Raw genomic sequence first — 15,000 nt, 5'->3', positions numbered from 1 at the left:
ATAGGACACATCCCTGGGGGACCTCTGTGTTCAGCAGTCGGCAGTCTGAGAGGGTGCCTTTGATGCAGACTTGTTGGGATCGCCTTCTCAGGAACTCTCCGATCCATAGGACCAAGCTTGTGTTGATTTTGAGGTCACACAGACATCTCAGGAGAAAGTGGGGCTGAACTGTGTTGCAGGCTGAGGAGAAATCCATGAAGAAAATTGGCATTTTCCAGGCCTGAGGTACAAAGAAGGATTTCAGAAACTCCTGCAACAGCTCCAGTCCTCACTGTCTCCTCCCCTCCACAGTCTACTGTATACCCCTGGGGAAAGATGTCATAAGGTTCCTAATTATTCAGACAACTGTATCGACAGTTGGCTTGATTGGAGTGAAAGTGCGTGCGTGCGTGCGTGCGTGCGTGCGTGCGTGCGTGCGTGCGTGTGCTTGTGTGTGAGTGGAAAGGGGGAAAGTGTGAAGGGGGAAGGGGGAAGGGGGAGAGAGGCTTACAATTAGAAAGGGGTTTTCACTCCCGATCTATTGTTGGTGATTTATTGAGAGGCCCAGTGGAGCTAGAGGCAGCACACGTTCAGAGCCATGCTGCCACTGGCTTTGATCAATGGACTGCTGCTTGGGGCAGAGTACACAGAGGCCCAACTGAGTCATTAACAAGGCTCAAAACCATCAGAGGTCTGAAGCCCGACCCACTGCAGAGAGAGAGAGAGAGAGAGACACGTTTTTTTAGCGTTTGTCTGTTAGTATAGTCGATAAGCGCCAATGTCGTTCACTTTTGAAAGTGAGCGTGAAAATTGGCACACTTGGATATTTTTTCCCGCTAAACAAAACCTGATACAGTGCCAATTTAGCCAGGCCTTCTCGGATTCTCTAGCGCCACCTAGATGTTAATGACAAACTTTACATTTTAATAGCTTAAAATTATAGATGTTATGAAGAAGCTGCATCCATGCAAATTAAGTAGGCTTGGCGTCCACAAAATCACTGGAGGATTTTAAGTGCTACTGCTCTTAAACCATATTATACAGTAAGCAAGAAACACCACATTTCCTTTGATATAACATAATTTGCATGAAAGCTGCTTTTTTTCTGACATTTGTACATTTTACGCTGTAAACACTTGAAGTTGTATGATTTAACATGGTTTCAATGGACCATTGGTTTTCTATGGTTTTCTATGGTGAACTTTAAAATATTACTTTTCTTTGGTCTTTTTAGATATACACTCTAGACCAACTTTAAAATGTGGAAGCAACCTTACTTGATTTGCATGGATTCAGCTTCTTGATAACGCTTACAGTATCTACTGGACTACGTCTCTCATCCTAGGGATGAATATTTGAATATTAGCTCTCAAGAGATTCAGAGTGTTCTCTTCCCCTCTCTTCCCATCTTGTCTATTTTCCATGGCTCTTCTTTCCCTCTCTCATCTTCCATCATCATCAATTTGAAAGCATTTACCATCATTGGAACAGGAGTACTACTCAGTGGAGAGGGAGGGCCATCACTGGGGAATATGTATAGGGATACATCACTTCTCCAAACTACTTAATACTAGTTATGTTACTCTCCCCTCTCTCTCTCTCTCTCTCTCTCTCTCTCTCTCTCTCTCTCTCTCTCTCTCTCTCTCTCCCCTCTCTCTCCCCTCTCTCTCTCTCTCTCTCTCTCTCTCTCCCCTCTCTCTCTCTCTCTCTCTCTCTCTCTCTCTCTCTCCCCTCTCTCTCTCTCTCTCTCTCTCTCTCTCTCTCTCTGTGACAGACTTCCAGGCGGCAGGTCTGAAGAAAGGGATGTTCTTCAACCCTGATCCTTACCTGAAGATCGCAATCCAGCCTGGCAAACACATCACCTTCCCGGCTCTGCCCCACCACGGCCAGGAGAAGCGCTCAGGCATCGTCTGTAACACTGTCAACCCCGTCTGGCAGAGGGAGGTGAGTCTGATGAACTGACACAAGGCGAGACTAGGCCATTCTAGCAGACGTGAACTAACTGATAATGATTTGAGGTGGGTTTTATGTATGGACTATGGGGTGGCTAGGAGTGGAGAGAACAGTGAATACTACTAGTAGACGACTGTTTATCAGACTGTTTATCAGACTGTTTATCAGACTGTTTATCAGACTGCAGTCAGACTGTTTATCAGACTGTTTATCAGACTGCAGTCAGACTGTTTATCAGACTGTTTATCAGACTGTTTATTGGTTCCAAAGAAAGGTTCCAAAGAGGTTCACCTGCGGACCTTTCACAAGAGTTTCACAAGAGTGTAAATGAGTGTCATAGCAAAGGGGTTGAATACTTTTTTTTTACTCAAGACATTTCAGCTTTTCATTTTTTATGAATTTGTAAAAATGTCTAAAAGATGATTTTCACTTTGTACCTATCTGCATGTTCACATGGCCAGGACAGTGTCGTTCCAGGTTTGTGATCAGTTGTTGGTCGGCTTTGCTAACCATGCCAAGGACAGGGCCCTGTCTACACAGCATCTCTATTGGATTGTGGGGGCCATTGTTGAGGCTTACAATTGTCAGGGATTGCAGCCCCCTTTGGGCGTCCGGAGGCACTCCACCCACAGGTTGGCAGCATCCTAGACCCTGTTCAAGGGTGTTTCTGGTTCAGCTGGGCTTCTCCACATACCTTTCAAAGGTTTCACGGCCTGGACGTGACTGCTCCCTCTGTGGCTCACACCGTCCTTACTACTGGTTTGGAGACGGCGTGATGCAGACGAGATGTGTCATCGTATCCCTACAGGTTTCCAGTTTGGACCAGGTTTCCAGTTCGGACCAGGTTTCCAGTTCAGACCAGGGTTCCAGTTCGGACCAGGTTTCCAGTTCGGACCAGGCAATTGGGGTGTTCTCCAGGGTCCCGTAGTGAGGGATTGAACCGAGTTGACAGAAAGAGAACTAGAGGTTACAAATGTAACACTGAACTGGAGGAGATGAGGGAGACCCTCAACTTGTTGCCCCTCTTGCGCTGATCCTGCGAAGAGTGGCTCAATGGATAAACAGGGGGCGCATGCTAGGTCCTATATAGGGGGGGGCAGGCTATCTGCCTGGACGTGTCACCAGCCTGTACCAGGCGTAATTGTATAGGGGTCACATTTTGCTGCTCCTTGCTAACTGTCCATCTTCCTTCCATCTTAGAGCTGGGGTACATTCCCACGACAGCCTGAACATATTAATGGTGGAACACAAATGTCTCACATAGTGCTGTACCTTATTGTCCCTGCAGAAATTCCATTGAGGACAGCTCTGTTCATTAACACACGTATTGTATTCCAGCGTAATCCTCCCCTCCCACCTCCCTTGCTAAATGTTGCCTTCCAGTGCTTAATTAAAGCTGTGGGGGTGTTGGTTTGACTGTGACACACATTCTTCTGAACCTGATCACTATGATGGAATAGAGAGGGGTGAATGAGACAATTGTTCAACAATGCTTACTGGGTCTCTGGGGTAGGAGTAACAGGAATTACATTTGCTTAGATCAATCTGATTCATGAAGCGATGTTACTGTGTGTGATAATGTTTCAAACACACTGTCTTCCAGCTCCAGATGAAGGTTGTTGGTTTTTTTGTCTTCCCTTGAAACCAGGAAACTGCTTTTGAGTACGGTTTTGAAATGCCTTAAGGATCAACATGGACATTTATTACTTATTTATCTCATGCAGTCTTGATAAACAGGAATGTTAATAATGTATAATGTGAATGGCGCCTTGAGATGTTGTAGAAATAGCATCAGACCTGCAGTCTAGCAGAGGCTGTGTAACACGCCATGTTCACTCTGCTCTCACTGAATATTATGGTCCATACACCCACTCTCACACAGTATGATGATACATTTACTATCTCAGAATGAGTGCTATTTCCCATTACTCTGGGAGATGGCAGATGCTTTGAGTGTGTCTTATTAAATCTGCACCGCTCCTCATGTGACTGATCTAGGGAGGGAGAGAAAGAGAGAGAGAGAGAGAGAGGGGAGGGGGGGGGGGGGGAGAGAGGGGGATCAAGAGTGTGTGAGAGAGATGGAAGTCGAGAGAGAGAGCAAAGCGAACCAGCACAGAACAGGAAAGGCAGAGGAAGAGACGGGGTGAAAGACAGTGAGCGGTAGAGCGAGGGAGGAGAGACGGAGGGAGGAGAGACGGAGGGAGGAGAGATGGAGAGAGGAGAGGTGAACAGATTAAACCTGACTGAAAGATGGGAAAGCTGTTGAGACACAGAGAGAGTGTCGGAGAGAGGTGAGTTCATCCTCCTGTTAATTCCCACCCCTTCTATCCCTGCTCTCAGTGGACTGGTTCCAGAGGGGGCTGATTTGAACAATAACATGACTCCCACATTCAGTACAGTAGGCCTACTCCAACACATGCTGTCTATGTGCACATTGCCGGTCTACATCATTCTGCTTCCACTAAAGCGCCTCAGTGGTGCTCACTTTACAGTGAACCCATTTCCTGCTTTTGTGTATCTTTGATGCTCTTAATTTGTCGGTGTGTTTGTTGCACTGGAGAGTGTGGGCTATGACGCACGAGCACGTCTTTCCATGGCTTCATACGCCATGGTCGCTCTTGCATTTTCACTTTCACTCATGCTGCCGGTGTCGTCTCCCAAGCTATAAATGTCAAGCAGGATTTAGGGCCGGACGCACAGTGTGATATTCTGCCAGCGATGCCACACACGTGGCTCACACATGGTCACGTGGTCGCCACGGTGTCTCCATCGCGATAAGGCTTCAGAGGGTTAATGGTGTCATAATGGCACAAACACACGCACGTGGGCCCGTACAAACACACACACACACACACACACACACACACACACACACACACACACACACACACACACTAAGCGTGCCCCTAAGTGTGAAGCCATCCGCCTGTGTCTCCCTCCCAACTACATGCCTTTTGCCTCACTATTTCATCAGGTTTTATTTTCACCAGCGGTATCAAGTGTCAATAACAGATTCACAGGCACCCCTCCATGAATACATGTAGGTAGTTAATCATCATGTAGATGTCCTCACGGTTATCTAAGGCCTAGTGTAGCCCTGTCCTCCACCATTCCTCCATTTTCTATTTGTTAGGTCATACGCGCTTAGATCAAGTGTGATGTGGTCCTGATGGCGTAAGCATGAATCAGACCGTGACCTCACAGCCTCACTCTAACTGAGGCTAATCCGTCTCTCTCAGGCTATTAGCATTTAGCCTCTGTCACAGTTTATCTAGCCTGGCATATTGGCCACCTCCTGAGTCGGGCATGTACGCACGCCACCGAAGCGCTTGACTAAGCAGCCCTGTCTGACTCGGCAGAAAGGCGTTCAATCACCTCAGGCTCAGGTGAGACGGCGCACTGGTGTTCCTGCCTCCTCGGAGCATTGCAACACAGCCCACCACTAGAATGTTTATTGTTAGGCAGGAGATTGTGTGTTGTCCTCCAGTGGTACACTAAGTACGCTGCAATGTTGTTATGTCTGGTAGCTGAGTGGGGCTTTCCTGATTGGATGGGCATCAGTCAACATGACAGTGACACTTAACATCACAAATATTTTGCTTTTATATTTTCATTTGCTGTTTAACACAACGCCTTAATTATTGTAATCCAACAAGTATGGTTTGTGTTTAATTACTATACACCTAATAGGTACTATATATTGTACTATATATTGTACTATATATTGACTACATTATTGCTATTCAGGTATTTTTCTGCCTTGTCCTTGAATAGACTAGACTAGTGTGTAAGATGTGTTCAGACACCGTTTGTCCTTGTGCAAAAGTGGCTGAATACTCTCTCTCTGTCTCTCTATTCAAGCACCTTGGTAGGACCATGAACCGTCAGCATACATTGTATTTGCAAATGCTAATGTGTCTGTGGACTTCATCCACATGCTTCTCTGGTTTGTCTCCATGCTACTGTGGCGGCCTCGGGCTCCTCTATGGCCATACTATATTGTAGCTGCTTAGTCACTGCAGTCTGTCTCATGGCTGCAGGCCAGAGGAATGCAGAGCTGGATGGATGATACATATGCACCGCATATGCAAGCATACAGGCATAGTAGTGACTCACCTAGTGAGTCACACCAAGTGTGCCACATTGTGACCTCTAGAGACCTCTTCCCTAAGGGATTCAGCTCAAAGGAAAAATATTTCTTGGATGTATCCCAATATGTTTACTATCATGGGAGAAGCAGCCTCACATTGGCGGTCTACTGAGACTACGAGAGTTTGTGTTTTGCTTCTATCCTAAAAGGAAGGTCTTTAGATGTAAGGACACAGTGGAGGTGGCTTAGCTCTCCCTGAATACTCTCAGCATCTACTTGGCAGGAGTTCACTTGTAGCTGTCTTGTTTGTGTCTGATATAGTGGTAGTGGGCGAAACTCACAGCGAGAGTCGTCGCAGGCTAAATTGTAAACATTATCACATGGGCCAAGGTGTTTGTTTTTTTTCCAGTCTGTTTTCCCTGTGAAAAAGAAGAAAAAGAAGCTGTAATTTACAATTAAAATGGTGTGAGTCTGAGTGTGTGAGCCTGAGAGAGGAGAGAGAGAGAGAGAGAGAGACACTGCTGGTTGCAAATTGCATTCAGCTGCATAGATTGAATTAAAAGGGTGGTGCAATGGTGGGGGGTGGGGGGGTGGGGTGGGAGTGGGGGAGGAGGGGGGGGCACTGGGGGGGGGGCATTAACTAGGCCAGTGTGCATGGAGAATGAGTAGCTCATTGTTGCTCCGTGTGAGTGAGAGAGCAGCAGCAGCAGATCCACCAACCCAGCGCCCTGAACACGCCACTGCAGCTGAAATGTGATAGCAGTGGTGCCCCGTCCCCGGAACTGTGAGCCGCAGAGTCGCTCAGAACCTTTCACTGTGCTTCCTTCCTTCCACCCACTCACTCACTCACTCACTCACTCACCCGCCCAGCCATTCAAGGCCAGTATGTCTCTCTCTCTCCCTCTCTGACCTGTGAAGGACCATATGCGACCGTAGCCAATCCACTTTCACAGAAGGCTAGGCGTGTTGCGTTGCGAACCCGGTGACACGTCCGGTCCGGGCTGCAAACCCACACATCATTTTTATGATGTACATTTCAAAAACCTCCCAAGAAAAAAATCGAATGTCTCACTCCTCTTAGCAGCTGCAGAGCTGGCTCCTTTTATCCCCTGTGTTCACTGGGCAGGATCCTCCCCAGCCTCCCCAGCCTCCCCAGCCTCCCCAGCCTCCAGGTGTTGGATGGAGTTCAAGCCTCTCGCTCCGAACCTTGGCTGAGGGAGCGGGCGTTTAAGCACCTTGGACAGGGCTCAGATTATGCTGCCGGCCAGGGCAAATTCAGCACCACAGACAGCAGCAGTGAGAGAAGGGGTGGGGGGTGGGGGGCAGGGGGGGGGGGGGGTGGGTGGAGGAAGGAGAGAGACACGGAGTAGCAGGAAGGAGGGAGAGGAGGGGGGTAAGGCAAGGAGGGAGTTTCATACATTTCATACAAGCACTGAAGTCTTCTGTACTATTTCCATACATGACATCATCTATATAATCTTTTAGTCTTGATAATAGAGCATATTGGACAGAAGTCAGGAGACAGATAAGATTTCTAAATGCTTTTTTGGCTGAGTTCCCAGATTAAGATACTGTTCCTGTGACCTTGACAAAGACTCTCTATTAAGGAACTTGAGGAAAATAGCTGTCATCAAAAGAAGTGTCAAAAGCTCGCCATGCTTTAGGTGGTTTCAAAGATGGTTTCTAAGGCGTTGCTTAACAGAGAAATACTGTCTCTCATCCTCAATTACATATACCATAACTGAATGATCATGACGGATATGTCAAATGAAAACAGTAGTTATTTCAATTCATACAATTATTAGCATTTACCTGGTATGGGTGTAATGGTGTTTGTTTAAACAAATCCAAATGTGATCTCCTAATTATCATTTTAAAATTATCATTTTACTTATCATTTTACTATTGAATTCCTAGGAAAACAGGTAGATTGCAGACTGTGTTACCGATGTGATAGGCTCAATCCCCGGGGCCGTGCAGTAACATGCCCCTCCGTGTCTCTTCTCTTTGTATGCAGCGTTTTAACTTTGTGTCCCTGCCTACGGATGTGCTGGAGATTGAGGTGAAGGACAAGTTTTCCAAGAGCAGACCCATCATTAAACGATTCCTGGGCAAGCTGTCCATGCCCGTCCAGAGACTGCTGGAGAAACATGCCATTGGGTAGGTCACCCCCCGGTTACACACACTCACACACACACACACTCACACACACACACACACACACACACACACACACACACACACACACACACACACACACACGCACACACACACACTCACACACACACACACACACACACACACACACACCCTGGTCCAGGGGGCAGGGCAGCTATCCATATTTGATTTACTGTATCTAAGGTTATGTCCACTTGGACCTGGTTTCATTTTCATTTCCACTTTTTGACTGCTTCTTTTTCCCCATTTACTTCGCTCTGTCTCAACACTGTCTGTTGTTTGTCTGTCTCTCTCTCTCTCTCTTTTTCTCTCTCTCCTTCCAGGGACCGTGTGGTGAGCTACTCTCTTGGCCGTCGGCTGCCAACAGATCATGTCAGTGGACAGCTGCAGTTCCGCTTTGAGATAACATCCTCCATTCACCCAGGTCTGCCAGGTTCCCCCCCGACCGTCTCTCACCATCCACACCACTCTATCTCCACTCCACTCTGACACTTCTATGAGAGAACGTTTGTTTTCACTCACGGAATGAAAACACTGATTCAGTCTCTGACCCCAACCAGTATTCTTATGAATTTTGTAAATTGTTTATATGAATTTTATTGATTGAAGCTATCAATTCACTCATCAAGACCTTTTATTATATGTATGTCAAATGACAGATTCCCCTCTGTTTTCTCAGATGATGAGGAGGTGTCTCTATGTATGGAGCCTGTGTGTGCTGTGGCCCCAGACCAGCCTGAGGAGAACCAGGAGGAGAACCAGGAGGAGGACCAGGATCCAGCTGACAGTGCTGAGCTCCCTGCCGATGACACACTGAGCATGGGCCCCGACATGCCAGAGCTGCCCTTAGATGGAGCCTCAGAGACCGAGTCCTGCGGCCACACCATGGTTGCTAACACCTCCCCCTCAGAGGAGGCCCAACCTGTGGAGGAGGGCAGGGAGGAGGCCCTGGAGGAGCAGGTCACCCTGGATGAGGAGTGCACGGTGAGGGAGGAGCAGCCAGATGCAGACCCACAGACTGAGACAGAAGGGCAGGCTCCAGCTGAACAGGAGGTAAAGGAGGAGAGAGATGAGGAGCAGGAAGAGAGGCTAAGGGAGGCTGGAACCCAGGCTGAGGAGGAGGAGGTGGCAGAGGAGGTCCAGTCAGATCCTAACCCTGAAGTGGGGGAGGTGGAGGTGGAGAGTGAGGGGCCCACGATGGTGGAGACTCCAGAGGAAGGTGCCACAGGGCCCCCGCAGAGTGAGGAGGCAGGGGCTGGGGCAGGGGCAGAGGCAGAGGTCGAGGGTGGAGGGGAAGGTGAAGCAGCGCGTGGTGGGTGTGACTGCCAGCCCAGGGACTCCCCTCCCATGCGTGGCGTTCTGAAACGTAAGAACCGCCCCTGCTCCCTACCCGTGTCAGAGCTGGAGACGGTCATTGCCTCAGCCTGTGGCGATCCTGAGACACCGCGTACCCACTACATCCGCATCCATCACCTACTCCATAGCCTGCCCTCTGCACGTCTACGCCAGGGAAGCCAGGACGAGGAGGCCCCTGACCCAGACTCCTCCACCCAGGAGCCCACAATCAAAACCACCAAAGATGGGGAAGAGGAGGAGGAGGAGGAGGACGAAGAGGAGGAGGAGACCCTGTCCCCCTCCCAGGTGCGTGAGTGCCCTGGCCCCTGCTGTCGAAGGACCCTCACCCGGAGCCTGTCCATCGAACGCCTATCTGAACTCAACCAGCTCCTGGAGGGAGAGAGGGGGAGGACGCCAACCCAACGGCTGGAGAGCGAGGAGGGGGAGGCGGGCAGGGGAGGAAGAGTGGGGGGGAGTACCTCGAGACATCCGGGAGAGAGCGAATGTGAGTTGTGCGATAACTCATGCTACAGTACGTCCTGTTATAGTACTTCCTGTTATAGCACGTCCTGCTACAGTACCTCAGGCTATGAGGGGCGGAACCGTTTCTGCAGCCACACACGCCTCTCCTCTGTGGACAGCACAAGGCTCTCAGAGAGCACCGTCTTCTCCTCCCAGGACGAAGAGGAGGAAGAGGAGGAGAACAGCGCCTTCGAGTCGGTGGCGGACTCTGTCCAGAGCCCGGACACCCGGGAGCCGGGGGGAGAGGGGACGACGAGATGGAGGGATGAGGGGGAGGAAAGGAGAGGAGAGAACGGGGAATCGTTTGAGCCTGGGCCCAGTGATAGAATGGCAGGAGGTGAGAGACACTTTCACCCTCATTGGATAATCTGCTGTGAATGTGTATTACAGGGTAGATCAGTTCAACCAAAGAAGTTGTTTTCTGTACAAATGTGGACATCTGAGAATAGAATAGAATCATATAGAAAAATTCATCCTAATATGCTGAGAGGGAGTTGGAGTGCTGTGTTATCATTACTGACTCCCATGGTGTCCTCTGTAACAGAGTTGGCAGCCTATTAGTAGTGTGCGTAGCAGCATTAAGAGTCCTGTTGTTTCTTCCCTCATACAAAGACAGACAGGTGCCTGATGGATGATGGTCGTCAGTGCTGCTCTAATTATCTGCTCCCCAACCCCCACACTGTGTCTCACTGACCTCATTTCACATAACCTCAAACATCATGCCAACCTCCTACCGCTGGTTGTTGTTGTTTGGCCTTTACAGCGCTGTGGGTGGATCTGGAACCACAGGCCCCCCCGCCCCCGCCGGTTTTCTGTTGGCTCCTTTCACAACAGTTGTTAGGTCAATTGAGATGACAAGGAGTAACCCACACACACACACACACACACGCACACACACACACACACACACACACACACACACACACACACACACACACACACATATAGATACACACCTATACACAGACACACACACACACACAAATGTAGACACACCATACGCACACACACACACACACACACACACATACACACACACACATGCACACACACACATTGTACATCCTCCTAGACAAGGGTCAAAGGTGACTGGGTCCTTGATGAAGTGAGATTTGATAGGTCAGTGGGGGTGAGTGTTTAGGTTTTGTGTCCACACAAACAATGCGCTTAAACACATTGTGGCCAGACAATGGCATTGTGTTCAGTTCCTGCCTCAACATATGGTACCAGGCTTTGTTTAATTCATCAGCTGCTTTGTTGTGGATGTGGGGGTGATTCTGTTTGTGCTGTGTTGGATTCGGCATTGACACGTGGAAATGGAGGTTGGGAAACGTGATGTATTTCTGTTTCGTGAGCAAAGCAGGGGTGTGACGAGAGCTTGTCCAACCGTTTTACCATGCTACTGTGTTGAATGACGGTAAGAGTAAAAGACTACTGTGACGGCAGGTTGTTTTTTAAAACATTGTGTGTAATTGTGTAATTGAGTTCACATTCAGATTCTTGATTTAGGGTTGTTCCTGACAGTACTGAACGACATTACCTTGGAGGGGTTATTTTTCGTTGATATGTTTTTATATGTTGACATATTTTTATTTAAAGCTTGGGGAAAGGCATGTTTTTCTTTCAACTCGACCTCCTGCAGATTTACAACTTTCTTTTTCTTCATGTTGACTCTCATTAGCGCTGATAGGAAATGTAGGTCACGCAGCAAAAATTCTGACGGCTCCGTTTTTCAGCCTCAATCAGCAAGACTACAAAACTGCTTTTTATACCTTTCTCTTTTCATCGGCTGTGCACTTCAAAGATATGTCTCCCTTAATTAGAATTGCTAAGGATTATTATTTTCTGAACTTGTAACTGACTATCTCATTGTTGCAGGAAGCAAGCGAGTGATGTAGAATGTGAAATGCAATTGGAGGAAAACAAGTCACTGTGTCTGTAATTGGTCTTGACAGTGTTGTGTGTCAGGTTGATGCTCTCTGTGCCCTTCCTCTCCTGGCGAGGAGCAGAGAGGGTCTGGCCGGAGGTGCCTGTTTATGGACTGAGTTACAGAGATAGATCATCCCCTTGTCATGCCTGTGGACACGCACACACAAATACACAAACACACGCCCACACACACACACACACACACACACAAACACCACACACACACACACACACACACACACCACACACACACACACACACACACACACACACACACACACACACACACACACCACACACACACACCTTGTACAGTCCATGCTGAATGCAGAGAGGGAGAGGAAACATTAGGGCCCCTGCAGCTAACAGCACTCAGTTCAAACGCAGCCAAGCAGAACCAAGGCAGTCCCGTATATGTGAGATCACACAGTCATTCACTACCAGGAGCCCTGCCTTGCCATGCTCTACCTGACATTCCTGACACACACACACACACACACACACACACACACACACACACACACACACACACACACACACACACACACACAATTTTTCTCTCTCTCTCATTCACTCTCTCTTTTAAATGCACACACACACACACACACACACACACATGCACGCATACACACACAGGCAGCTGTATGTTTCCAGCTTGCTCAGAGGAGAAGATATAATGAATACATACTGTAACCAGGAGAGGGAGGGAAAGGAGGAGAAGACAGAGGGAGAGAAGGACAGGTTCACACAAACCCCCACAATGTCTCTCTTTCGCCACAAAACTAAGATCGTATTTACCTTCTCTCCTCCCTGGGCGAGGGAGAGTGCTCCCGAAATAGAACAGTATCATTAAATTTCAGTAGCACAGCATCCATTCTGCACGGGTAATCGCTTTTCCACCTCCTGATTTATTTAGCCTCTTAGAAAAGGAGGCACAGACTGCGGACAAGCGCTTTGGGACAAAAGAAGAAAAGATCATCCAACCTGGAGAAAAATACTGATATTTCAAAAACATTGAAACAGCTTGTTTTGCTTGCAATATATCACCCTCTGACATATATCTGATCTAATGTTGTATCAAATATATGTTCATGTTTGTAAAAGGACTCCTTGTACCTCCACAAACCAACCTCCATTTCCTCTAGTAGTTCCCTCTGTGAGCTGTAACACTCTCTGGCTCTATTTCAATAGTCTATGCAATCTCCTTCACTTTCCGTCTCCTTTCCTTCATCTGCACTGATGAAGAGCAAACCTGGATGGGTGAAAGCACAAGTCACAATGGCCATCCGCCTGACTGCTTTCACCTTCTTTGAATCTACTGATCAGTGCAAATGCAGGGCAGGAGGCTGCGAGAGGAAGCCACGTTAGACTACTGGGATCACCTCCCTGTGTTTTTCTCATGTTCATAGGCGATAGCTCCACCCCCACGCCATGCAGTCATCATCCGGTCAGCCAACTTCCTGCTTTGCGACCTGATCCCCACCATTACCCAACTGTCGATGAACCCTTGCCTCCAAGTAAGCCTTCCTGTGTCACTCCCACCCTTACTGTTGCGTACGTTTTTCTGTGTGTGTGTGTGTGTGTGTGTGTGTGTGTGTGTGTGTGTGTGTCTGTGTGTGTCTGTGTGTGTGTGTGTGTGTGTGTGTGTGTGTGTGTGTGTGTGTGTGTGTGTGTGTGTGTGTGTGTGCGCGCATGCATGTGCATGTGCGTGTGTGGGTGGCGTGCATGCGAAGGTGGGTTTGATAGGAGCAATACATTCATCGCATACCTACCTGTCCCATACCTACCTGTCCCATACCTACCTGTCCCATACCTACCTGTCCCATACCTACCTGTCCCATACCTACTCACCTCCCCTCTACCTGTCCCATACCTACCTGTCCCATACCTACTCACCTCCCCTCTACCTGTCCCATACCTACCTGTCCCATACCTACCTGTCCCATACCTACCTGTCCCATACCTACTCACCTCCCCTCTACCTGTCCCATACCTACCTGTCCCATACCTACCTGTCCCATACCTACTCACCTCCCCTCTACCTGTCCCATACCTACTCACCTCCCCTCTACCTGTCCCATACCTACCTGTCCCATACCTATCTCCCCTCTATCTATCTATCCATCCATCCATCCACCTCTCCTCTCCTCTCCACCAGCCACACCACATGGATGTGAGCCTTCTAAACCAGTTCATTCCGGTTCTCACTGAAGTCCTCTGATCTGAGGAACATGTTTTCCATCAGGGGGTTTTCGTTCATTTGATCGCTTCACATGGGTTGCCATGTTGAGGATCATAAACCTGCTACATATGGGTTGCCAGCTTGAGGTTCAGAAGCCTGTTACTATGTGTCTCCCTTGGGTGCTCTAACTTCTGGTTCACATGACCGAGGTGGAGCCCGTCTCAAAGGTGGAGGTCTTAACTAACACCGGGGCTTATCTCACACATCAGGGACCACAGCCCTCGTCTCGCCACCGTTTCCATAGTGACAGGCAGAGCATGGACGTCAGCAGGGATTCGCTGCCACTATTGGACCACAATGCAGAGGGAAGGAAGGGAATCTGCTGCATGTTGTTGCCTATAGGACTAAACGAAACCACAAGTCAGACAGAGACTGTGGTTGGATAACGCAGTTTATCACTTCAGTGGACATGGTTTGCCTGCGACCTCAGCTCTTTGTTGCCAAATGGAATGATATAGAAATAGGAAAAAGTATGGCTCTTTCTTTTCAATTTCAAGTGGGCTCTCCTGTATTGATATTGGAAACTGGTGCAATGTCACTGAGGCAGAAGCCCTGCTGAGCTCTGGGTTTTACTATGAAATGGGCAACCATTCAGACAGCTAAAAATAGACTCCAAAAAGGACCTCGGCGGGGAGTTACCGGGGAGAGATTTAACACAGTGAGATACCGTGCCGCACCGAGACGGAATCGCTTCCAGCTCATTTGAATAAGCTGGCTGTGAGAGGTTGCTTGGACATATTTTGATAGAAGAAAATGTTTGTAATATGCTCTA

The 15,000-nt window shown here is 48.5% G+C and overlaps 1 protein-coding gene across 1 annotated transcript in view; it reads left to right on the top strand.

Moving 5' to 3' along the window:
* hecw1a (HECT, C2 and WW domain containing E3 ubiquitin protein ligase 1a) overlaps nt 1-15,000 on the top strand; it is a gene marked incomplete at both ends in the record, with an annotated part of 43,554 nt that overhangs the window by 12,368 nt on the left and 16,186 nt on the right. Inside the window, 5 exons of the mRNA XM_083668597.1 lie at nt 1,754-1,923; nt 8,040-8,182; nt 8,524-8,624; nt 8,880-10,394; nt 13,396-13,503. Of these exons, the coding sequence (XP_083524723.1) occupies nt 1,754-1,923; nt 8,040-8,182; nt 8,524-8,624; nt 8,880-10,394; nt 13,396-13,503 (2,037 nt within the window). The remainder of the gene's footprint in view (nt 1-1,753; nt 1,924-8,039; nt 8,183-8,523; nt 8,625-8,879; nt 10,395-13,395; nt 13,504-15,000) is intronic.

Source organism: Argentina silus (assembly GCF_951799395.1).
Source record: "Argentina silus genome assembly, chromosome: 1".
Lineage (NCBI taxonomy): Eukaryota > Metazoa > Chordata > Actinopteri > Argentiniformes > Argentinidae > Argentina > Argentina silus.
This window is presented reverse-complemented; position numbering and strand designations above follow the sequence as displayed.